This window comes from Poecilia reticulata, chromosome 4 (assembly GCF_904066995.2).
Source record: "Poecilia reticulata chromosome 4, P_reticulata-male-v2, whole genome shotgun sequence".
NCBI classification, from domain to species: Eukaryota; Metazoa; Chordata; class Actinopteri; order Cyprinodontiformes; family Poeciliidae; genus Poecilia; species Poecilia reticulata.
The window spans coordinates 5138286-5165859 of NC_088833.1; the positions used below are offsets into that span (position 1 = coordinate 5138286).

General features: G+C 38.7%; 1 protein-coding gene across 3 annotated transcripts in view; it reads left to right on the forward strand.

Annotated features, from left to right (window-relative positions):
- LOC103463073 (N(G),N(G)-dimethylarginine dimethylaminohydrolase 1) overlaps window positions 1-27574 on the forward strand; it is a 118669-nt gene that overhangs the window by 83426 nt on the left and 7669 nt on the right. For all 3 annotated transcript variants that reach the window (XM_081606049.1, XM_081606050.1, XM_081606051.1), the window contains 4 exons: window positions 15220-15319; window positions 16587-16660; window positions 21418-21537; window positions 25651-25794. In XM_081606049.1, the coding sequence (XP_081462175.1) occupies window positions 15220-15319; window positions 16587-16660; window positions 21418-21537; window positions 25651-25794 (438 nt within the window). The remainder of the gene's footprint in view (window positions 1-15219; window positions 15320-16586; window positions 16661-21417; window positions 21538-25650; window positions 25795-27574) is intronic.

A 27574-nucleotide genomic window follows, 5' to 3' on the forward strand; every position in this document is an offset into this window, starting at 1 on the left:
GCTTCCCAGTATTCACCCTGTGTATCTGAATGACTGGCTGCTGGCATTACATAAAAGCCAGACTATTTACTTCTGAACTTTTTTCCATCTTATTTATGGTAAATGATTCAGCAGAGACTGACATAATGGATGTTTTAGTTCCGGGATATTTCTCTTTATGAGAGTATGTGAGGAAGTTTTTTGTTGATAACTCAAAACTCTGGCTTCTTTGGTGGTTTGGGCTAAGATCTGATTAAATATCCTTGACTTTTTAGGAAACAGATCATTCTGTTGTCACCTGTGTGTAAGTGCATTTGTGTGTATGTTAATGCCTGTCTTCTTGCATACAATTATTTGTAGTTAGTTGTAGTTGTAGTCAACTTCATTTGGTAAACCCCAGTGGAGTAAGAGACCTACAGCTATTCCACAATTCAACATTCATGTCTGTTTTTTAATCACTTGTTAGCAATTATAGACTCCAGAGGTCTGCAAATCACTCGGCACAAACAAACACACTTAGCCTGATTAACAAACCTAATGGATCAACTTTATTTGTATTCCAGAATATTGCTTAAGCAGAGGCCATGTAATTGCTTTATGGTGTCAAAAACTGCCACAAGCACAACTGCAGGGCACCTTGAAGGAATCTGATTGCGTCACTAAATTATCCGATTCATAAAATAGATGAAAGCTAACATTTCAATAAAGACTTCTGTAAATGTACATTGTCAAATGGAAGTAAGTTGATAAGCTATTATCGTGTGATTCATTAACCTTTCATTTTTGTGACATTTAAAGATACAGTACAATATAAAAAATAGAGCTCAGACATAATATTTCTCTGGATTTAACACTGTAGCATAAACATATTAACTAGTCAAACAATTAGTGGCAACAAAGTTCTCACAAGTCATGTAATCTGCAGATAAGCACCATTTGAACAGAATCGGTGCAGAATCAGTGGATGTCACAGCTACAGCATTTTAAAATCAATACTTAATCTCAGGGAACATTGTTGCACAAACAAAATTACAAAGACTACTGAACACACCAGACAAGTTAAAGATGAAGTAGTGGACAAATTTAAATCAGGTTCAGGGTAGAAAACATTTTCCCAAGTTTTGAACATGTCACAGATCCCTCTTCAATTTGTCGTTTGCAAATGGACAGAGTACTGAACAACTTCAAACCTACCAGGACATGACTGACTACCTAAACATACAGGACTGGCAAGCAGAGCAGACAAGAGGCACATGGCAACTGTAGAGGACCACAGCTCAAGTGAGAGAATCTGTCGACGAGGCAACTCTTAGTCACACATTCACAAAAATAGCCTTTATTGAAGAGTGGGAAAAACAGAAGCCATTGTTCTAAGAAAGCGTTAAGATGTCATGTTGGCAGTTTGCCATAAGTCCACCAGGGCTTGGGGGTCAGGTGAGAACAAAGTGTCATTTTCTGGACGACGTGCAAAAAGCTACAGTGGATCCAGCCTGAATGGCTGTGTTCAGACACAGAAAGTACAGAATGTGGCGTCGTCGGTGTTCATTGCTCAGTGTATCCTGCACACATGTGGAAGACGTATAAGCGCTTCACAGCAAGGGTAGGAAATTTGAAGCACACAGTTTGCACGTACAGTCTGATCATCAAACTGTCTGCAGAATGCACTTACAGAAGGGAACATTTTGTTTTCACTTAAACTTGACCACAGCAACAGTCAAGTTTGTACGAAGTCGTGCATTTTTGTTAACTTAAGTTTCCATGTTGAAGCAAAGGCTCAGCCGGGGGCTAATTTCCTACTACCTCTGCTTGCCCAATGAGATCACACCGTCCAGTATCCAGAGAATGTGAAAAATGGCGAAGTTTAAGAGCTTCTGAAGAGCACTGCATGTTATCAGATGGAAGAGGCTTATTGAGAGGAGGGGCTGGGATGAAACGTGATCCACTTCTATTACAGCAAAATGAAGAAGGGAGAGATTGAAATGCTTCTTCAACTTATAGCTGCTTCTCTAATCTGCTGTTCACCTATAGCAGATGCCAGAATTCACCTCAACACCACTTAATTTTCACAGTTTTAAATATTATTTGGCGCTTGTGTCCTGGCTAAAATGAAAAAAAAAGCCAGGATTCGAAACAACAATCTGTATGATCTGAAGCAGACTCAAATATCTGTTTAGATGTAAAATATGTATGACGAGCTAAAATTTTAACCTTGACTAAAATCTGGGGACATAAAATAAATATATTTGATCCTAGAGAGGTGCACTGTCTGGTTAAACTAAGCAATTAATAACCAGTTTCTGAAATATTCATTTAGTGGATGTATTTAGTACATAAGCTTGTCAGAACAGATATACATTCAGACTTTGCAAATTTTTAATTAATCCATTCATAATCTATCAAAGATAATCCATACTGTACTGTTGATAGTCATTTTTGCTTGCCAACACCCACATTGGCAAGTAATAGTCGCACTAAACCTGATCCTTAAATATGTGCAGACCTCTGCACTAAGTGTGGAATGTAACTCCCACAGCCAAAATGGCAAATCTACAATCCTTTAGGACTTGGAGCTCCATACTTACAATCAGGTAATGACTAGCCAAGCAGACTTCATAGTAGTGTCCAAAGTTGACAGCAGGCAACAATGATTGACATGGCAACGCCATGGAACATTGAGAACAGTGAAAACAAGTGGCTTAGAAAATATTGAGACCTTAAAAAGTCAAAGATAAGTTGTCGAGGCTTCAGTGGGACCAGGGATCACCAGAGTACTCAGGGGGGACGCCCATCCACTTTACAAGAGTGGCTATCGCAAATTTCAGAAAGAAACGATTTACCCAGAGGAGCACATTCTTTAGAAACACCTTCCATCTGGGAGGCTGCATTAATTTGCAATACGATTGTTATGCAACACAGTTGCTTTAATTTGAATCAGGAACATGTCTCTCTTCAGCAGAAGCTCTGAATTCAAATTAGGAAGAAAACAACTGACAAAATCAAACTATGTGGTCATTTATCTACATTTTATTTGCATTAGAATTGGTATCATGTTGTTTTTGCTGTTTTTGAAATGTTAGATTTGGTGGTTCATTATCAGTTGTGTAATTTCGTCATAAAAACATCTGCTGTGATATTTCCCATCAGTGTCCCTTGGTGGAGACATGGTAGGAGCCATGGCTTGTGTATTTTCTTTTTTATGGGGTCCAGTCATAGATGCTTGTTGTCCCCTAAAGTGTCTGGAAAGCGTGCCGTTTCCATTACAGCCTGTCTCGTTTTACTGCAGCAGTATGTTTGTGCGTGGAGAGCCAAAGTTTAGAGGCGACCTCTGTAGCCTCCAAAGCTTTTGTGTGTGAGGAGTGAGTGTGACCCTCCTGGTTACACACATGGGCTACATGTGGAGCTTCAAAGACTCAGCGAGTCACTTTGACGACTGGCAGCCGGTTGTCGCTGACAGGAAAGCAGAAGGAGGCTGCCAGGCACTGGGTTCCAACTAGTTATCTGGATGACTGTTGTTGCTGAGAAGTGGGATAATAGGGGAAGCCGTCAAATTGCTGACTTGCTGACAAATCGGAAGAAATACCTTAGTGCATCATCATATTTGGAGCTACAACGTGGAGTCCCTGTTTAGACTTAGACTTAGATTTAATTTTATTGTCATTGCACAAAGAAACAGAAGTGAAATTGGCAATGAAATGTCATCGCTTGGCCACCGAAGCACACACAAACCCACAAGTGTGCCTATAAATATATAATAAACAAATAATGTTTTGCTAAATATATATAGCATAGTGTTTTTCAGACAGTCTTAATGATGGGATTATTGAGCAATCTGATGGCTTTTTCTGAGTCTGGCTGTTCTGCAGCAGATGCTGCAGAATCTCCTGCCAGATGCAAACCGGATGAACAGACTATTTGATGTTGATGTTCATTAAAAACATTTGTTTCACCACAAAAGATTAATATCAGCAATCATTATTTAAACCTGAATTTCTTTAGTATTTTTCTGAAGATTAAAACAGGAGGCAATAACAAAAATTACATCTAACAGCTCACCTTACCTCCAAATTGATTAATAACATGGGTCATTTTCCAAGTTCTGTGCACCAGGAAGGAACAGTAGAGAGTTGGTGACAGTGGCACAGATGGTCTAAACATGTCCATGTAATCTGATCCAGGAAAAGCTTCATTCCTGTCTTGCATGGTGTTGCATTTATGGCGTCATGGGATTTGAACCTGGGAACTTCTTGCAACAATGCTAACCACTGAGTCACAACAACCTAGTATTTTGGCTTTACAAACATGTCTCTCAAAATTATGAATAAAACATGTGAAATTGTCAGAGATCTTGGCTTTTTTTCCTTTTTAAAAATGTCAGCACTACACATGTGAGTGCCGATGAGGTTCCTCAGTGGATTCTTTGAATAACAGATGAGGTGTAGAATTCATTCAGCCTGTGGCACTTTAAAAAGCACTTTCTCATGACACCTTTTACTAACTTGGGACTGCACCATTTTTAAATGTGTGATTCAGTGGCTTATGAAGCAGATATTGACTGAATTTTTAGCGGCAAGTTGCTTAAAAGGGTGCTTGGTCAGAATTAATCAGTTTTTATTTTGCTACTACACAGTTAGAGATTCAAACATGAATGTTAGAGTGCAAGCAGTCTCTGTTTTGCTTTAATACGTTTCTAGGACGACACAGAGGTTTTCAGCTCTTATGCCAGTTATTTTCAATAGTACAAGATGATTCATGTGAGTCTGATTTAGGCCCTTTTCTGACTAAGGCATGTTGGGTTTCTCTGACCGATCAGGCATTGTTAGTCACCTCTGTAGTATCTCTGCGGTAAGTTTATCTCCACATGGTTTTTCTCTTGTGCACATTAAAGGAAGATTTCTTGATCCAGGCCTGCTGTTTAGCATTAGCATTTGACCTCTTGTTTCAGTCTGTAAGAAGGGGAAAAAAATCTTTCTTCTGGGAAAGCCCTTTATTAACATTTATGAGAAACCTTTTGGTCCATCTTTTTTTCCCTTTCTGCAATAAACATAAGCTTGTTTTTCCCATTTTTCCATACAAGGCTGTCCAGTATGTCTAACTTCACATACTGTGGAGGTTCTTTTGGGAAATCCCTTTTAACCGGGCGTTAGTCAATACCATGCATGGCAAACTGACTTTCCTCTTTTGGGACCATTTCCAATTTCATTCTTTGGAAAATGTGGGTGTAGCCGTGGTGTTATGATAGTGTTTCCTCTTCACAGAATGTACTTTTTCCATTTTTGCCACTTTTATGGAACGCTGGACAGAACAAAGGCAAACATCTGGTGGAACACCTCAACAATGAGAAGAATGCAGATGTGAAAGTGCATGAACAGATTTTCTTTCAACCTAGGCAATATGCACAGCTTCAAAAATTACTCACGTTCACAAATGTTAATGAAATATTAGCTGCATTATGGCCTGGGCTTTGCTAATACACAACAAAAATACATTAGTTTTTCATGTTTTTCTGCTTGTTAAAACAAACAGTCAATCAACCAATCACATCAACAACTCAGTTCAGTTGGACTTCTAGTCATAAAATAGTGGTAGTGAAGATGAGTCATTAAACTTTGACTCAAGCATCAGACTGGGGAAGAAAATCTCCCAGAAAAGTGGGAAATATCCAATGAGCATTAATTCTGTGAACAGTAACACTTTGCTACTGTCAGAACAATGAGCATAATGTCAGCGTTAGCAATAGCTAAAATGCCCTCTTGTTACAATTAGATTGGGCCTAATACAATCTCTATACACAGAACACATTGGATCATTGAGCATAATGAGCTGCAGGGACCAAATTTCCACCACTTGTAAGCAAAGAACGGGAATCTGAGGCCTCAGTTCCCCCCAGCTCCCAAATATTTGACGACGACGACTGATCAGAAAAATGTCTACTTGATCTGATGAGTGATCTGACAGGTTTCAGCTGTAGAACTGGGCATAAACAGCATGAGGGCATGGACCCATCCTGCCTTTCAACAGCTGCTCGGGGTGGTGGCTTAATGGTGTGGAGGAATGCTTTTCTAGAACAGATTTCCTCCCCTTGATTCCAACATAGCATTGTTAACACAACACAGCTATGCCCATCCCTTCATGAACACATCTTCAGATGGTTACTTCCATCAGCACAGAGCATCATGTCACAAAGAGAATGAGTTCACTATCCTCTGCAATCCTCTACCGTCACTGGATATCAGTCCAATTGTTCACCTTTGGGATGTGTTGAAACTGGAGATTTACAACATGAATCTGCAGCTGATAAGTCAGCAGCCACTACTTGATGCTACAGTGTCAATATAAACCAAAATCTTAGAGGACACCTTGTTGGATTTTTGCCTCAAAGTATTGAGGCAGTTTACCTAATAAAGTGGCCAGTGATGTAAAGAAAAATAAACGGTGTCAGAGTACATGGTGAGAGGAGTTTGAAAAGGAATAGTTACTTTCTCATGCAGTCCTCATTTATACTGAGGTTCATATTCTCCCACCTGCCTCTCTGAATCCTCCCTATGGCTTTCCTGGCCTTTGAGCCTGGGATTCCTCTATTTCACATGAAGCCAGCAAATAAAGAGGACTCCCTTCATGGGAGTTAAGAGCAAGAGAGGGAAATCCTGCAAGAAAAACTTTAACTTCATATGACTCACTCAAACTCTCCGCCTCTTCCTTTGACCCTCTCTACTCCCCAAACACCAGGCATATTTCTCCTCGCCTTGAAAGGCCATGATAAGTCAGACTATTATCACATAAATCCAGAGGAACCATACAGACTCTGTGTGGTTGGACATTCTGTTCTTTGCCCCATCTTTGGCCTCACAAGTGTTGAAAAATCTGAACTGTGTCAGAGCTCTAGGTAATTTTTTACTTTAGCTTTCTGGGGGCCTCCAGAAAATGGAGCTAAAACAAACACAATGGGGATCCCTACTCAAATCATCTCAATTTAATTGTTTTTTGTACATGTGAGGCACATGTCAAGCTTTACTTCTGTCAGGCTAATAAGAGTTTGTTGGCCAGAGGTCTGGGAAAGCTTCACAGACTTTGGGAAAAATATTTCTTGTGACAGTCGTCATGAATTCCAATTTCCATTTAGCTGTGAATTGTCCAACATCTTCCAAAACTCTTTTTTTTTCTCGCACGTCTCCTGAAGGTTGAATTGTTTTTGCTGTCATGCATCAGCTCAATATTTTAGATTTTGAACCATCAAATTTAAGTTTTGCACATTTTATACACTTTCCAGATTTTATGGCACAAGTTTTGCTTTATAAAACCATTTTCTAACATATAAAAACAGAGCTTCAGCACTTTGAAATTAAACTGCTTTATGCAGAACACTGTAGTCGCATGCTTGTTTCAGACTCTTGGAGATGATGCAATACTGAGTGTGTAAATTTGTTTACTGGTTTTGTTATTTCATACATTTGTTGTCTGTTGGAAATTGCTTTTTGTGTAAAATACTTTGAGTACTACAGTACTACTTTAACTTCGTAGTGACATTTAAACTAAGAAAAATCACTTGCAAAAAAATGAATGTTCTGCTGTCATGTAGTGTTGCAATTAACATAAAGCTTAAGCTGATAGAGCCACAGGCATTCAGTAACTGATTTCCATCTTTTACTTTCATGCTGTTTTCATAATAATTTGTCATTTTTGGCATGAAGAACATTTTCTATGCTTACTTTTATACTCATGTACTTCGTGTTGTTTCACAAATAATTAAATATGTTTTATTCAGGCTCTGGGTTTGATTCCCAGCCCCGGTCTTTCTGCATGGAGTTTGCATGTTCTCCCTGTGCATGCGTGGGTTTTCTCCAGGTACTCCGGTTTCCTCCCACAGTCCAAAAACATGACTGTCAGGTTAATTGGCCTCTCCGAATTGCCCCTAGGTGTGAGTGTGTGCATGGTTGTGTGTCTCTGTGTTGCCCTGCGACAGACAGGCGACCTGTCCAGGGTGACCCCGCCTCTCGCCCAGAACGTTAGCTGGAGATTGGCACCAGCACCTCCTGACCCCACTGAGGGACAAGGGTGCAAGAAAATGGATGGATGGATGTTTTATTCATCAGAAAAGTTGATTAGGCCACACCCATGTTTTTGCATGAGTACTTCACTAGATTCATCTATCTTGTGGATGACTTTTTTTAGCACTGTAAATGTTAAGTATTTGTTCAGGATTTGAAGGCCTGACATTGAAAACACATTATTTTCCTTTAAGAAATAGCAGCCACTGCAGATGTCCTATTAACCTGCATTGCTGCAAATGTTGGCCTTCTTCCCCCCACACAAACATCAGTTCAGCATGAATATTTGGCCTAGTATTTGGTGTGTAATAAATCTTCCCTCTTGTGGTAGCAATACTTTTAAAGAACTATTGTTTTATAGGACCTGTTTTGCCAACCAGTAATGAAATGAATTTCTCCATGAGATATAGCAGTTTATTGGTTTTTCCCACTTGTTTGGGTACAGAGGTTCAGTCTGCAGGGGTCAGATCCAATAAACATGGAGGAGTCTGTGCCAAGCAGGGATGTGTTTGCTAAAGCCCCCGCAATGTTTTTCTCCGCAGCAGAGGCTCAGGTCCATTCATACGCTGCTTCCTCTATAACTCGACTGTCCAGCCGTTCCTAGCCTGCAGCTCTGCTGTGTTTGTGGAGCCATGACATTGCGGGTTATGCAGAAGCATATCTCTGCAGCCCCGCTGATCGGAGCAAGTCCTTTATTTGCTCTGGGACACACACTAGACTTGTCAAACATACTCATATTTCTGTTTATTTTTCTGGTGTTTGACCTTGCTTCGGTGACTACGTGGCCTACGCTGTGAGCAGCAAGATGTTGCTGTACAAAATGTTCATTGAAGAATACAGTGCTTTGTTGTTAATTAAATCACGAAAAGAAAATGTTGATATAAGATAAAAAAACATATTTTTATATGACCATTTTGCCTCCATCTTATAATGAAAAATCTCTTATCTAAACATTAAGTTGCTACTTCCTTTGCCATTGAAACTGCTGTGTGTGATAAAGCGTTGCCATATCTAGTCAGGAACCATTAAGGTACACCGAGGCCTCTCGGCAAACAAATGGAACCGTCTCTCTGACGTCCGCTTTGCTGCGCCTCAAAGCTTCAAATCTTCTTATCCGTTTGGCTGTTGCATAGTTGAAAACATTTATGTGTTCATTTTGAATTCCACTTGCTTGATTGCCCTGAACTGGAACCATTATTCCAATTTTGTTCTCCATTGCTCTTTGAACTTTACATGAAGCCTCTGATATCAGTAAGTCTCATCACTGGTGTCTAAAATCTCCAGCCAAAGTTCCAGTGATGACGCACAAAGTGCATGCATCAAGCATACGTCTGCCTTATTCGAACAAAATCAGTTGGCCTCCCCCCTCAAGTCTTTTATCATGTCCTTTGACGTTTTAATGTCAGTGAGTGCTTTGATAAACGAACTTTTCAATTTAATCAGTTCTGTATAAAACTTGGATGTTCTCAAGTTAGTTTTTTTTGTTCATTCTTAAAGCTTTACATGTCTAGTTTACTCACTTGTGTTTTGCTTCTTCTTGGCTTGATGGTTTTCAAGGAAACTAAATGAAAGCCGATAAACTGTAACACTGAACTGTCTATCAGATTTTTAATGAATGTAATAATTTGGCTAACAATGACAACTAACAGTCATTCAAGTAGGTTAATCCCTTTGTGTTTGAGTCTGAGAGGAATGCTGCATCCCCATTATACTGGAGCGTGGGACTCCGTTGTCTGGTCCAGGGAGGCTAGGATGACCCTCAGGAATGCTATTGTTGTGTTCTCAATTCCCTTTTCCAAGCGAACCATGCTCTATCAGACTGATGGTCCTCTTTAGCAGAATGCGATATCCACGGGTACCAGGGGCAAGAGAGGGGAGAATTGCTCCATAAAAAGGCCCAAATAAAAGGCTGTTCTCTCTGCTCCGTCTGTGCTGTCCTGTGTTGGAACGGCAGGAATGTGGCAGGCAGACCGGCTGGCCCTCAGAGCCTTCAGCCCCTAATGAATTTTAAAAGGCCTTTTTCATTCAAAGTAGGGTGCTGACTAACAGCGTGTCGCCTGGCCAAGCACTCAGAGGGGAGAAGAGGAAAAGTAAAGGATTGCAGGAGGGAGGAGGAGGACTGGCAAAGTGAGTTAGCACCAACAGACTTTGGTATTGGATGTCCCTAACAGTAAGAGATAATGTCTCTCTGCATGAGAAGACACTCTGGAAGCATTCTTGACCTCGCCACGAGGGTCCAGAGAGAATAGAGGGGATGCGGGACACAAAACAAAGCGAAGAAGGTGAGGTGAGGGTAAATAGGTTAGACATACTCTACTGAAAAAGACATCTGCTTACAGGGTGTTGCACAGATGCTTCTGGGTCAAAATATGTTTATTTTGTTTTGGATAGAAAGCTATCCAAACCTTATGGGTCATATGTGAAATTGCTAATACTCAAACGTTAAATAATAAATTAACTGTTATAAATACTGGATTTAATTTCACTAGCCATGAACTGGACTCAAGAAATCACATAAACACAACCTTTCTTACATTAGTTAGGCTAAATGACCAAAGACGGATGAGAAACAACAATGTGGATATTTATCAGCCTGGAAAGGGTTACAAAACTATATGCAAGACTTTGTACCCCCACAAATCATTCTGAATACATTTATCCACAAACGAACAGTGTACAAACATTGAATATTTGTCAACCTGCTGCATTTAAAGAATTATGCAACCATCCATTAAAGATGTCAGAAAATAACCCAAAAATACAGTAAGTCACTGCAGACTTTTGGAAAGTATTTGGAAAACTGACTAGACACAAAAAACATTATACATTTTAAACATGAGGTCTTTTGGACCCCATGAGTTTTTATTCTGTGCATGGTCCAGCAGCATTGCACTGACCTTGCTCTTTTGAGCTGCCTTTTTTATTTGTAGTTTCGGGAACTGACGGTCTGATGGGACAACCCTGCTTCCCTGTGGTACTACTGTGACATCTGCCGCACTCCTCCTGAGCATTGTGCTAAGACCGCAAGAGGGTTAAGCAAAGTTTAGATATAAATAATATTGAGAAATTCCATATTGGATGCCCTTTACATCATTATTTTTCCAATACATACTTCAAAACATGGACAGATGTACTTTTAATCTTTTTAGGATTCTCTATGATTTAAGTGTTTTTGGTTGAAACAAGATAAGAAAAGCACATGTGCTGATTTTTAGCAATTAAAACATGATGAAAAGAGACAAGCCAAAGAAATGACTGAAGGGAAAAATTCTTTTGCACAACTCTGTAGATCCTCACTATTTTTTTGCACTTGTGAATTTTTGCCAAGCATGTGAGGCTCAGAAGTCAGTGGAGAAATGCATAAATTTTAAGCCTAATGTACTTTAATTGGCAGTGTGTCTGTGGGGAATGTTTTAAACCATTCTTTCAGAGACCTTTGACAAAACCCATCAATCTTTCTTTTTCTTTAAACCAAAATGAGAATAGAGTTACATTTGAAAAAATAAATTGCTGTCAGCATGAGCACACCTGCTGGTGTCTTCTGACAGGAGCTTGGCTTTGACTTTAACACTATAGGGCAGAGATGTGAGCTTAGGTTATACTGGTACATGCTGTAATAGTACAATAGTACATTATATATATATACACACACGCATATGATCTCATTTTAAGTATACTAATGTATATACATATTTTAAATGACATGTCAACAATGTTTAATATGCGGTGAAATTTGCACATAAAACATTGGATTTTTTGTGTGTTTTATGGTAGCATCTTGAAAATAATTATGTTCAATTATGTCAATACAAAACATAATTGGTCCTAGATTTTACAGGTGTGAAAGTTGGAAATGATTTTATTTTAGTCTTGTTTGCATCTCATGTCTCAGTCCTACCTCAGTTATTCAGTTGTGTATATAATAACTATGTGTTGACTGCAGCCCCCAAAACACCATAAGCAGCATGTGTTATATTGTTATGCGAGTCATATTGCCACCAACCGTACTGTCTGTACAGATCTTATGTCTGAACAGGTGAATCCATTTTGGATGCTTCTTGCATCCTTTTTTCCAATGAATACATCAGACATGATTTAATCCTTTTAACCCTTTAGGTTTCTCGTGATTTTAACTGCCACTACACTTATCTAGATTAAAATGAGATAAGTGTTGCATCTGGGATTTTCAGCAATGTTAGAAATATTTGAATGTCTTTCAATTCTTACCAAGCAGCTACTGCTCTTACAGGAAGCAAAATCTTATTATCCAGTAAAACTAAAACTTAAATTCTCAATCTGAGAACTAACAAAATGCTATAAATACTACTCTGGAAATAAAAATTGATCTAGTTAAAGGTTCAGTAGCTACATATTGGTTTTTAGGAGACAACCTGTTCTAACTTCGGACATACAATGTATCGGAATCATCGTTTGTATCAGTATTGGTCAGACAGGTAAAAATGTTGCAGTAGTAATAACCAATTTTTATTTACATGCTATTGCTGTTTGCTTACGAGCCTCCAAATGAGCAAAGTATTGTGGGAATGTGGATGGTTGGACAAATGACATCTTAAGGATTTTTGCATGTAACTTGTTTTTTTTCCCCCTTTCAAGTAAGTCTGTATTTAATTACAGCTGGAAGTAGATGAAACCTTTTGTCTCGCTCATTCTTACTTTTCTTTTGAATTTGAACATAAAGTTTATTTGCCAATGTGTCAGCACATTTAGGAGATACCATGCAGTTTAGTGGTGAGGCAGCGTTATCACACGTTGGGTCACATTATTTTCAGTCATGTCACAGGAAATACTTGAAGGGAGTCTCATTTATTTTACAAAATTCCAAATAAGAGTTATTCAACAAGACCAATGAGATAAGAAAAAAAGTATTCAAAAAATATCCATCCCACTAGAATAGACCCAGCGTATGTGACCTTGGTGGAGGAGAGACTCGCTCAAATATTTTTACTAATGAAATGTTTGATGGACTCATTTAGATGAAGCTGATAAAGTTCGATGAATCACCGATTGCACAGGAAAAATGTGCAACAGCCACTGAAATGACACACAGAGACAAAAATGTGCTAGTTGAAAGAAAATCAAGCATCTTACCCACCTGGCTTCCTCTTAATTCTCCTTTTCATTATGTGTTTTTCATTTTGCAGAAAACAATTGATTGATTCCTACTAAATAAAACCAAAGGTGATTTGGCAGTTCAGAAATAGAAATGAAAAACAGTTGGATTTGTTTCCACCTGTAGTTATTTTGCTGCATGCTGTGACTTTTTGAACATTTAAGAAACCACCAATGGATTTGTGAACACGGTTCAAAGCAGAGAAGCATGCTGCGTTCTTTATGAGTAAGTGGAGCAATAACAAATAATCTATGGTTAGTTACACCTCAGTACATCTCAACAACGCTGTTGATCACTTGTGGTCCCTATAAACCATGCAACTAGTGTAAGGAACATCTGCTACGCTGCTGCTATTCGGTCATCAGGTATGACCTTCAGGTAGAAAGTTTAGGGTTGAGAAAATGGCAGCTAACATCTCTACAGACCCCACACATCCTGGACACAAACTGTTTAGACTTTTACCTTCAGGTCGGGACTATTTGCAAAAACAAACTGCTACAGAGAGATTCTTGTGTCTCTGATGAGCACTAACTGGAGTTCACACCTATTCTGCTGGGAATCGGCAACATACATTTTTTTTATTTTTATTACCCACCAAATTGATATACTTGTTTAAAAACAACATGCACACTGGGAGCAAAGTAAGCAAAAGCCACATTTCTTGTTTCTATACCAAAAAAGCTGATTCTGATTCTGGTATATTTTGCACAAAACTCTGCCTGCATAGGAAATTAAATCTGTGGATTCAAAGGGGAGAGAGTGGTCTCTGACCCCCGCTGCATTATCTAGGAGCACAAGCAGTGTACCTGGATGACCTCATGGTTCGGTGTTTCGTGGCTGAGGAGAAGCAGAAGCAATGTTACCCAAAATCACTCTGAGCAATGGGCTGAGGTCATAGTGAGATAGGGCTTGTGGAAACACTGATGCTCACGGTAACATGGAAAGTACTCCCAGAGGAACCCCAAAAAGCAGGACAGTAAAATCTCTCATGGCGGTCCGACAGGAGAGCAGACTTATTGGCAGCTTTTTGTGTTTAGTAGAGATGATACGGAGACAAAATGTGGATTTCCTCTAATCTTACTTCAGGTGATTCACATTAAAATGCATCTTAATGTTAAGCCGGTGGTATGCCTGAACTTTCTCCTTGTAAATTTATGAAATGCAGGTGGTTCTGAAACAGGAGGAGAGGAAGAGGCATTTCTTGAGTTTGCGATGATCTGTTAGCATACCTATTTTCTCTGGTCACTGCCTCGTAAAACTTTTAACGTGCTTCCTACGAAATGACATCATGACCCGGCTCATTTAAATTATGTCATGGCAACCTGCAGGATAGAAAGTGTTTAGTTACCAATCTCAGCAACTATCCTTTCTTAAATATGTTGAACAGTTGAACCTGTACAATTGTTTAATCATGTGAAAAATGTATCTTTTAAAAACTGAGTCTTATCATCGCAACATCTTGAGGTAGCGATTTCCCAATTTGGAAATATTGTCCTCAGTTCCAGTCTGAGTCATCAGGCTAGGAATTCATTGAAACTTGATTTGTCAAGTCAGAAATTCAGCAACTTTAAAGGGCAGTGAAAAAAGATAAAGCCTGACATCAGTGAAACGTGATCTACATGAGCAGTGGGTCCGAGTCCCACTTACCTGACTCACCTGTGATGTTGGTGATGTGTTAAAGCAGGGCAGCATTTATATAGTGCTCCAGTCCAAATATCCAAATCAGTCTGTCCTTCGCTGTGTCATTGTAAATGGTGGGAAAAACTTAAGCTTCTGCTTCGGATATGTTAAATAAAATAAATATATGAGCTCTTTAGCACAGTTGCCATATGCACATATGCTAATTGTTCATGCAAACAAAAGTACATGTTTAATATCTGGCAACAGAGGGCTCACTGGGGGTGTGGCTATCATAAAATAACATCACTTCAATACTAATCATTTGAAAGTGGCTCGATTATAAGACCGTGATCTGATACCTGGAGGAGTTCACAGTACCCTCAGAATTTCAGTTTTGTTTTATTAACAGTGTATCATTTTCTTTAAATCTTCGCTTTGTTTCAGACTGAAGTGATGAAAGAGGCTCTAAGGGATCTAAATTTGAACATGGTGGAAATGACGGATGAGAATGCAACGCTGGATGGAGGAGACGTTCTGTTTACAGGTAGGTTTCAGCTGTAATCTGACTACTCATGGATTTTCATCTGAGGCTTTTCTTCTGTGCTTTACTTTGTCTAATTATGGTTGACTCATACGTCATCAAGGTATGTGGTAATCTAATTACTGTAAATAGAAACTTGATCCAGTAAAACACATCCTATCCCTTTGATTTAGGGAAGATTATGGTGAAAAAAAAAGGTCTATGAAAAAGTGTTTTAAAAGTGACTTGTTCAGCTGTTATTGCTTGAAATATTTTAGGACTGTATGATGAATTAATACTTTCCTGTAGGATACACCATTTGACGTACACATATCGTGTATAGTGCACCTAACTGTTAGTTTTAAGAAAAGGTCATTTGGACTTTATTCATGTTCACTTTAGTACATAATAACTCAGATGACCATTGCTTTTCATGTTGTAAGCAAATATATTTCACTTTATTTAAAGCGTATGCCTTTAGCTACATTTTTCAGCAAGACACCTGCAGAGAAAATACACACCACTTTGATCTCAAGGGAATAAAGTAAAGGTATAAGTGGCAAGTAAACGGGAAATTGCAGAGGTGGATGAAATAAAAGAGTTCCTATATTCCATATGTGAGCAGACGAGTCAGTGCCTTTGAGCATGTCTCTGTGTTTTTGGATTCTCTAGCAAAACATTCCTGTGTGTGACCTCCATGACCTGGTGGCCCTGGTCACACACCGGAGTTTCACCTGTAGTAAAACTGTTGTGTACCATCCTGCTGATCACCACAGCTGTTAAATGTGTTGAGCAGCAGCCGACAAAACCGATGAACACAGTCAAATCAGAAACATGGTGGTCTACATTACACTCAGAACATTGTGTTACACTCCGTGGCAATGTAAAATGTGGGTCAGTGGCGTCTTCACTGCATGAGCCAGATGGAAAAAGTACAGTACACCTAATTGAGTTTCTAGACATTGGCTCTGTGGTGTCTTTCTTTTCAGCTGAAATCGGTTTCACATGGTAGGGTAAGAAACATTTCCTGCTGGCAGGGCCCAGACTAATGGCTCATATTGTAAAGGCTCAGCAGCAACATAAGGAACCCGTCCCTGAGCTCAGTGTGCGGCTGCATTCTTGCCGAGAAATTCAAGTATTTTTTTTTTTATAATACATTTCCCACTATGTCTACACCTTTCATACTGAATGTAGTGAAAATTGAAGTGATAAAACTGCCTGATTTGTTGACTATTTCTGCTGACTTGGCAAAATTCTAATTTTGAGATGTTTTTTAATTTTTTTCATCCAGGTCGAGAATTCTTTGTTGGTCTTTCTAAACGGACAAATCAGAGAGGAGCGGAGATCCTAGCTGATGCATTTAAGGTGAGTTTAGGTTGTTTATTTGTTAAAACATTTAGCATACCTTCTTCTTCATGTTCAGGGGCACAAAGCCATGTACACACTCGCATCCTGGGGCAACCTAAAGTCATCATTTACCTTTAAGTGCATGTGCTTTACACTGTGGAAATAAACTGAAGCACCAGGAGAAACCATGTGTCTGAACCAACTTCGTTGTTGGCCCCTTAGGAGCCAGATGTATTTAAATAAACTGAACAATGTAAGTGAGGAGCTCCGTTACATTACATCCCCGGCTCTCTTGTAAATTGATGTTTTAAAGTCCTGAAGGGAAAAGTGAAGTTTCAGAGTGAAACTTGAATCCTTTAACTTGATTGGTGAATGTAAAAAAGTAGAATATGTAAGTAATTTAAATATGCTATATTAAATCCAGAAATCTAATTTTGTATTCATTCTAACTATTTGATATGTAACTCTGCATAGACAGTGATGGCTTTGGGCAGGAAGGATCCCCCGTAGAGAGCTGTATTACAGCTGATACACCATACATTTATCATCAAAAACGCCGAGGCTGCTATTTCAAGGAACCTGGGCTGCAGGCTGAACGCTTCCATTTTACATCACAATGTGTGACATAAATGCTAAAGCTTGCAGCAGTCATCAACTGTAATGTTTATTCATATAAAAGAACCAGTCAGTCTTGAAGCATATCACTTTGTGTGCAACAATTGCATACAATACAAATATGTGCCTTATTAACTTAAGTGTTTTTAGCTTAATAAAACTGTTAAGAAAAGCCTTTTTTCTTCTCTAAGATTCTATAAATAAAAATGTAAATTAAAACTATTAAAACTTTATGAAACAAGAAATGGAAAGCAGTTCCATAAGGAAAGTCTGTTTTCAGTCGGGTAGCATTGTGCAACGTCTAACACATTTTGTTGTTGTTGTTGTTGCTCATCACTGAAACTGATGTTATTGATTGACACATCTGTATAAAGTGTTCCTGTGGTAAGTAGCTTTTAATGCTTTGGATGGAGCATTAAAGGCTTCAAAGCATTTTTAATCAACATTTGATGCAAACTTTTTGCCAGTTATTTCCACGGTGATTAATAAAGCAGACAATAAAAAAGATTTAAAAAGCTGATGTGAAGGAGTAAACCTTGCATCAATTACCTTATGGACAATTTCCTCTTATGTCATTATTATAAATCATCTTGTTTACTCTTGGCAGATGTGTTGCTAAACTGTTTACGTGTGCCACTTGAGCAGATGTTTCTCACTAGGCGCTGATGACTCATATTTGTAATTTGAATCTATAATTTGGGTTCAAATAATCTCTTCATAAGCAAGTGCAACCTGTGTCAAAATTATGCTTAGATTATCACATTTTTGTGATATTGCAATATCACAATTGCATGTGATATTGCATAACACAAGCAATTGTAGGCAGGGATAGGCTGAGAGGTAAGGCTCACTCTGGACAGGATGTGGACAATTTAGAGGGACAAATTTACCCACCAGCAGTCGTGTTTCTGTTTCTGACTGTGGGGGGAAGCCAGAGTAGCCTGAGAGAACCCAGGCAGGCACAAGAAGAACCTGCAAACTCCATACAGAAAGACCCCAGGCTGCTGGAATCTGAACCTGTAGCTTCTTGCTGCAAGGCAACATTGCTAACAGCTGCACCACTGTGAAGCCCCATATAAACAGGCCATGTTTCTAAGTATTTAAGCTAATAACCTCTTGGAGTTATCTACATAACTTAATGATGGCGTGGATCGACATATAAAACGAGTAAAACATTTATTCTCTTTTTCAATGCATGGCATACTTGAGCATCTTAGTAACTTCAAGACATCTAAAATATGTTATTGCACAGAAAGTGGATCCATTCACTTTCTGTGGGTTGTAGAGTCTGATTTGATGGGTCAAACATCAGTTTGTGGCAAGTAAAGGAGCAACACCTATCGGCGTGATTTTTTTCCCTATTTTGTAGAAGTTTGGCCTCAGTCTTTTCAATGAGTGCTTGCACAGAATAATCTCAGTTCATTTTGGCTTGATCATTATACCACGCTCACCAAAACCTGCATCTAGCAGTTATGAAAATACGCCAAGTATTTCTGCAACAGCAAGATTTATTTCAAGCAGGATTAAAGGCACGCCGCCTTCAAAAAGAGTCAGAGTGACTGATCTAATCTATCTCCTTTGCTGCCGGTATAAATTAGAGACACTTTCCGCTGCGATCTTTTGTTCATCGCATTTGGCCTCTCTCCGAGAAGGTGTAGCAAAGCCGAGAAGCACGCTGACAGGCAGATTCAGAGCTGGGTCATAATGTCAAGAGTTCAGCACATTACGGTAACTTGAACTGCTTTATTCTCCCCTTGTCCCATCTGTATCTGATTTGAGAACCTCATTACGGATTCCTCTGTGTTTTCTGTTATCTTTGATAAGATGGGGCTAAATGATGCGTTCCTGGCAAATAACAAAAGGAAAAATTACTTAGCCATCAATTATTGTTTTTTCCACTTTTTATCTGATTGCTCCATCCTATCACTGTTGGTTTTTCCTTTAATTATCAAATGAAGGATCATTCTGTTTCCAGGTTTGTTTAGTGCTACACAACTGCATGCAGATGTGAGGGCTCTTTGCTTTAAGGTTCTTACAGATGTTGGGATAATGGTGTTGCTGATGGAATCAATTTGTTTGGGAAGTAGTGCAGAGGTTAAATTATATTTTCTTCTATTTCCGTGTTGTAAAAGTGTTGATTTCTTATTTTGGGGTATCTAATAAGGAACCGTCTGATTTTCTTTTAAGTAGTAAATAAAATCTTTTAGTTAAAAGTATTAAAGTATCAGTCCAGATGAAAAGGAACAGTTCCTGCTTCTTTATCACATTTATCTTGATAAGAGTAGAAGAATGGCTTCCATTTCTAATTTCACACAGACACTTCCTGTTTGTGGATAAGGAATGGAGAAAGAACATCCTGTAATTTCCATTGGTTCCCACTTGAACCTATAGGCACATTCAAGAAAAATAGTTCAGGCGTATATCATACATGGCTTTTTTTGGCATGACGGAGTACAAAGTGCTATACTGCAGTTTGGTTTTAGCAACAAATGGAAGCATTGTGCTTAATTTGAACTAACAATGTGCTACAATGTGGTTACACAGGAATTTACATGACACCACAGGAACATTTCACAAGGGAGTCTAACAGGAAAACATAATGTTTGTATAAGTTTGTGTAAAATCTACTAATTCGTAGAACAAAAAAATATTATATCTTCAGATATTTTTAAAACATTTTGTCCGGCCAAATCCTGCATTCAGCAAAGGTTTAAAATATTCCAGAAGTGTACTTTCAACATTCAAAAGTACATTTCCATTATAGTTTGTCAGAATGTTGCTGCTAAAATAAAGTTGATGTTGGAAATATAATGTTTTCACAGGCTATGCAGTAAATTTTATAAGCGCTTGTCACTTTTTAACTGGCGTTTGAGCCTATCCGTCCAAGATCAACGGCTGAAGGCTTAAGATAAACATGAATCTGTAGGTCCTAAAATCGTACCTCTGAAATAATTCTGTTATATACAGGATATATTCAAAGTTGTTGATTTGAATACATTCTGTGAAAGATTTTGAAAGATTGTAATCCCAAAAAAGTTTCTATTTAACATTATCTTGTAAAAATTTATTAGAAGCGCTGCACAGCAGGGTGCTAATTCAAGTTTCTGTTTAGATTGAGCATTTTCTCTCTTTTCACAGTATTGAACTCAGCATTCTGTTCATCCACTAGTCTAAGTCAGGGAACTATTTATGTTACTGCTGTTTGGTTAAAGATGTTCTTCTGCCAGTTTTGTATCCACTGATTAAAGATGTGAAAAAAAAAAGAAGAACCACAGCGGCATAATTTTAGACAGAAAATAAAATATCTAAATCCAAATTTAAGTACATGTGCTCAATGTGGAATCTTAAGAAATAGTTGTTTATACTGTAATCACAGATCCCACTGCTGGCACCCTTTATAATTATAAAACAAATGTAAACAGTACTATTCATTGTAATTCATGTGTTCCATTCCCACCTGTTCTGATGTTTTCTTTCACAAAAAAAGACAGTTTACCGCCGTAATTCTTTACTTAAAGACTTGAGTAGTTTTTACCTTCAAACACGCTAGACAGATGGAAATACATTGTTTTCAGTTTCCTCTGTGAAAATACAATTTTATGTAACTTTTGTTTTTGTAACAATAGTAATAACAGCATTTGGCAAGCAGACTCCCTGCAGCCAGAGAAAGTGGCTTGAATCAGGTTCTTACAAGTCCTGTGTAATCTCCCCGTGAGCCTGAGGCTCAGTGACATCACCTCTTAGACACTTCTGCTGTTTCCACCCCTAAATGGTGTTACTTTATTTTAAATGTGCCCTCTCGAGAGCCTTAAACACTGTTATTATTTTTATTATTATAGAGGAATGAGATGGTCTTCACCTTGATTTCTTTCAAAGCTTGAATTGTACATTTTTAAACACTATTGCGATAATTTATTTTTTGTAAAATGCCTTTGTCAAATGTTCTCAACTGTCGGGGTAATTTTACCAGGATTAAATTTTTGGTGAAAATGTTGGTCAGCAGGTGGAAGGGCACACTTCTGAAAAGTGATTTCATATCACTGGCCCAATGTTTGACCCTGGAATGTGCAGAGATGACTGAAATCATTTCCATCCTGTGTGTATCCTGTGCTCTTGGGAATTATTTTATTTAGCTCCTGTAATTGGATTGTGTTTCACAGGACTATGCTGTTTCCACTGTGCCTGTGCTGGAGGGGCTGCACCTGAAGAGCTTCTGCAGCATGGGAGGACCAGGGCTTATCATCATCGGCTCCAGTGAACCAGCTCAGAAGGCTCTTAAAGTAGGCAGCTGCTTATTCTACAACGCCGGTCTTGACAAAAGTTGACAGATTGAACTTCTTCATAACTTTATACCTTGATGGCACCCTCTTACTGCAACCATATAAAAAAGCATTGTCCCTTTAATCCCTCTGCATTGATTCATATTCTCTGCTAATTTGCAAGGAATGCCTCTGGCATTTGCTCTCCAGCTTTAATTACAAAGGTTTTGTCCTCCTATTACACAGCTTGAGCTCATTACTGCATGAAAGGCTTCTAAATGGAAATTCACAGGATGTTGGGCGTCCAGACAAGAGACAGCTTACAGCCTGACAGAGACAGATTGGTGGGTTACACCAAGAGAGTACTAAATCTCAGCACATCCCGGCTCGAGAACTATCCCAAAAATTCACAACCATCTGCAAGTCAGTTGTTTGTTCATGCTACACTGAAGTGAAGCTCACACTCACACACACACACACACACATACACGTTGTTTCTCTAATTCTATAAGTCCAAAAACATACACACTAGATCATACAGTACACTCTTGGCGTTCTCCTGTCCTGTGTGACAGCTCTTCTCCATCCCTGCTTTCAGAGTCAGAACTCCCCTACAGGTCAAACACATCATTTTTATTGCGTAAAATACTCCTTTGGTGTGTCTCTGCCAAAGTGTACACAAGAACAGAAGAATCTGTGAAAAAGTACATAACCTAATTACATTTATTTTCCAGCTCCAACTCATTAAGACTCCTGGCTGTTTGATCACCCGTAGTAATTAGCTGCTGGAATGAGGAGTGGCCTTCAGCAATGCTTAATAACAGAGGGCTCGCTTGGTAATTATGGCTTGCGTCACCCTCTCTTGCAGCAATTAGCTTCTGTTTTAAAGGACTTTTGGCACCCCAGCATCTGCAGTTGGGTGATATTATGTCTGTGAGGAGAGGGCGCGCTTATGAATGCAGCTTTAATGAATTCGGACTGCTTGTTTTGGATATTAATGCTGGTCTCATGACAGTAAAGGTCATGAGACCAGCATACTTATGAAACAAACCTGAAGATCAATGGATTCATTTTTTCTATAGAGAAAGAACATGTTAAATGGGAATTTTATGGAAAGTACCACTTAAATCCTTTCACATTTTGGGCTTTTTTAAACACAAACTATAGTGATTTTTTTTTTACTGGGATTTTATGTCACAGATCTACTCAGTGTTGCATGTTAAGTGTAAGAAGAAGAAGAATAGTTTCTAAAATGTTTTCTTCTTTCCAAGCTCAGTCAGATTTGATGGAGAACATTTTGCATTGCAATTTTTAAATCTTGCTCTAAATTAGTAGTTAGATTTAGGTCTGGACTTTGACTGAGCTGTCCTGTTGTCCTGCCAGGAGGTGTGGGTCAACCGTGGTCTCACGTTTTTTCAGCCTCTATCCAGCTGTCTTCTGTGTTTCAACTGTATTTGGCTCCATCCATTTCCCATCAATGCTGACAGCTTCCATGTCTTGTTGGTTCATTTTTGTGTGATGGGTTGAACAGCACTCCGTGTTGGTTATAAGCTAACCCTGCTTTGAATATTCCCATGTGTGCACGATGCTGTTTGTTCACTTTATAGATTTTTCCCCCTTGTTTTATGCTTTTCATACACAAAAAATTAAGGGAATTAAAAATACTCCTTATAATTTTTGATAAATTATAAGCATCTATTATAGGATTTTTAAAAATAAATTTTAAAGAACCACCAATTAGAATTTATTTTAACTAAAAACATGTAAAAGATTTACAAAAGGAGGATGGATACATTTTATAATTTAGGATGTTTATTTGTGGAAAATTATGTAAAGTTTCCAGTTTCATGACAAGAAAAATAGGCAGCAATATATATCTTGTACTTTTAGTTTCATTCTGTTGTGGGAATTCACTGCAGTTATTTTATAAAAAACCCATAAAACCTGCAAATTTTATATTTATCTTTAAACACATTAGTTGCCTCTTTATCATTTTTAGCCAAAACTATTAAGAACCAGTGAGGAATGTCCAAAGAGCCTCCTAAGCCACAGATGGCAGATCCGTGATCTGGTGTGTAAAATCCCTAAAATGTGAAAGAAATGTGATAAAGTTCATGGGGCATGAATACTTTTGATAAAACACTGTTGTTTTCTTATGCTTAAATAAGCCGATGGCTTTGCTTTTGCCTATGCAACAGGACTCAGATCTGTTTAGCTCTCATAGGAATGGGAGTACACTCTGATTGGACCGATTTCGTCATCCATTTGTGGCCGTCAATTCCCAACTTCACCCAGAAAGTCATCATCCTAAAATACAGCCCCTGTCACAGGCCTCAGCTCCCACTCCCTGTAATCACACACACACACACTAACCACGCCCTGCAGCAGACTGCCGACAGGTTTGACATCATCAGTCACCACTTCACATAGCCCTGCTTGATTTATGAGGTCATCTCTTCCCACTGGTCAGCATCTGATCTCTGCCTCAAGGATGCTAACATGCTTCAGTTTCATAGATGATGAGTTGACCACACACTAAAGGTCAGATTGAGCCAAATTGAGTAATTCTTCCATATTTTGTCAACATGACTAGGTTTTTTTTGTTCTCCTCTGTATTTTCTGGAAACAATATATTTCATTTCTTTTTACTGTTTTATAAGGCCAAGATGTTAATCTGCAAAAGTAGGTACTTTAGTGTACAAAGATTAGAAAAATTTAACTATTGTTTCACCACAGCTCCATGTAACTGTAGTATTTACCAGAAGGTAAATACTACAGTAAATACTTGCTGTGTTCTTCAGCAAGAAAAGTCTGGCATTTGTCCGCGGGATTTTGTTGGAGCCGTAAGCAAAATTTACTTCATGTGTTGCTGTTGCTTAGTGAAAAGGAGAGTTGTAAAACTTTTAAAGGCACCATGGGAAGTATTATAAATATTCATACCCGGGTTCAAAATGCAGATTATGCTGATTATCACAGTGGAGGGCATCAGATCCAGTAAATTGTGAGACTCCTTGTTATCTGCTTGCCAGTTCTTTGCCCAGAAGGGATTTAATTACTTTCCTGTAAATATTTAGATTTACCACCTTTGACTGGGCACTTTGTGCTGCCCCGGTAACCACTCGCTGTATTAACTGGATCTAAGCCAGTGTCCAGGCAAGAGTCAATGTTTATTTGCATGAGACTTGGACTTCAATTTGCAGCTAGGATGACTATATTGAACTTCATGCCCAAGATTTTATTTAATAATTTTTGCCTGAAATTCAGTCAACTTCTGAATTATTTGAGTGTAAAATTAAGAAAAAAGTCGCAATGATTAATGAGGTTATGCTGTTTGGCATATAATGGGATGTTTGGTGGAATCAAGGTTTAGTGCTGTGATTTTAATCCCCCTTATAAGAGGAAACACACACATGTTTTGCATTGGTAGTATAAACCTGAACAGTGGAAAATGAAATTGAAACTTGACCAAATGAAACTTTGTGCTTGAAAATTTTCATCTGAAAAAAATCTATCGCTCCTTTCAAAAACACTTGGCTGAGTTCGAAGAATTCCCAAAAATCACAGTCAAAATATGAGAAGGCAGGCTAGTGCATGCTGCTAAAATGTCATGTGCTGCTGTTCAAAATGCAAATCAGTAGCGAGAATGGCCCCCACATGTTTGTAGAGATCCAAATGTTTCTGTTGCAACGTCACGTGCTTCCAAGGTGCACAGAGATGGACAAAGAAAAAAAAATCTTCTGAAGAAAAGAGATATTCATCCACAGATGTTCTGCTCATAACCCTGCTTTACTTCTAGTCATAACATCCTCAACACTCTGACTTTTACTCAGCAATATGACCATCTTCTTTTCCTAGCCTCCACTTCTTAGCCTCTCATCCCACCTTAAGCTCCTTCTGATTACATAAAAAACATGACATCTGGTGAGAAGGAATGTCTGTCTGCTCCTGTGTTCTCCATTAAGCCCCCCTCAGTCACCCACAGCAGTTTGGCGAGTCAAAGGATGCTGAGCTGCTTTTGGGATTGTGGGCTCGATTCTGAGTCAAGGAATCTGAGTGGAAGTCTGTTTTGTGTCTGTGTTTCTATCCACTGTGTGCACTCTCATCTTTACATCAAAATGTATGTTTCCTGATCAGATTATGCAGCAAATGAGCGACCATCGCTATGACAAGCTGACGGTGCCAGATGACCTTGCTGCCAACTGTGTCTACATGAATCTTCCCAACAAAGGACACGTGCTTCTTCACTGCACAGCGGAGGAGTTTCCAGAGAGTGTGAAGGTAATATTCATCTCAAATCCCATACTTACTTTCTCTCAAATGCACAATTACACTGTCATCAAGGATGCTAAAGGTAACAGCCGCGGTAGGAAGGACCACCATCAGGACAGCCAGATTGGTTTGGCGGCTTAGATTTAAGGAGAGGCTGTCTATGTTACACTTCATCCTCCCCAGACCTCTGAAAAAAACAATTGGCGAGAGAGAGAGAGAGAGAGAGAGAGAGAGAGAGAGAGAGAGAGAGAGAGAGAGAGAGAGAGAGAGAGAGAGAGAGAGAGAGAGAGAGAGAGAGAGAGAGAGAGAGAGAGAGAGAGAGAGAGAGAGAGAGAGAGAGAGAGAGAGAGAGAGAGAGAGAGAGAGAACCCCTACATGAGCTACATAGTTATTTTCCTCTGACCACAGTGGGCTTTTTTAAACACAAGAAGCTGCAATTTTCAATAAACTGGACTGTTGTGGACCAGGTTCGGACAAGTCTAAAACCAAGGAACACCAAAGTGTTTTATCTTCTCCATCAAAACTTGAGTCGTTCATTGAGGCGGGTCCAAATGGATGTTTTCAGTGAGAATGAATCAAACATAATTTTATACACAAAAGAGTTTAGTTATAGCGATTACACTGAAAATCTCCAAAACTTTACATCTTAGTTGAGAGGTGCAGGTTTTTATCATGCCTGTCCTATCCATCCGTATACATTTGAGATGGTCATCATTATGGGTGAGCCCCGAGGAGCCCCAAAGGAGTGGCACTTTTAGGAAAAACGGCTCTGCAGGGAGCAGTAGTCTTCTCAGTCGCTCCCTTGGCAAGTTTTTTATTGCTTTTTTGCAGCCCAGCTCCTTTTTAAAATTATTTTTACTCCATTTTAAAGGTCTTTGAACTGTGTCATTTCTGGTTTGAAATCCTAAATATTTAAACTAAACCTTAACTTGACTACTCTAAGCTGAAAAATAATTAAATGTTGTTTGTTGTTTCAGACAGGCACCACCCAAACGATGATAAACTGTTAGAAGAGTACATTGTGAGAAAATATTTTTCTTGATACCTTTAAGAAAATGCCACATCAAAAAAAATTTAACCCCCAAAATGATCAGACTTTATTGAATGGTACAATTCCAAATTTTAAATTTAAACTTCTATTCTCAAATGTCTCCACAGTCCGATTGTGTAAAAATGTATAAACACTGACCATTTTCAAGTGGTTTTATTATCCATCCATCCATCCATCCATCCATCCATCCATCCATCCATCCATCCATCCATCCATCCATCCATCCATCCATCCATCCATCCATTTGTTCTTAAATGAACCAAATTGATTTTGTTACCCAACCATTTAGTCCTTGTGATTTTTGAGTCTCTTCTTCACAAGAACCACCATTTCTACCAAACTTACCAATTACCAAAGGAATGCCATCAAAAAAAGAAGAAAAAACAAAAAATATTTTAAAAATCTTTAAAATTGTTTTATTTTATTGAATCACCCTTTGTTTAAACCTTAAGAAAATATGTTTGCACAGTCACTAGTCTAGAAACGTACACGGATAAATGTTTCCCACAAATATACAGTACAGTAGCATTAAAGTCTCAAACAGCTTAGATTTAAGGAAAATCGTGTCTCTGACCCATGACACGTATATTCCATGTGGCTGCTTGACATGAATTATGTGTTATTTTCTCCATTTGTCTGCTGGGTCAGGGAAGACTGAGCAGTAGCTGTGTTATTTTGATTCTTTGGGGTGACTCCAAATCACAACAAGTCATAATGGTTCTCACAAGATTAAACCTG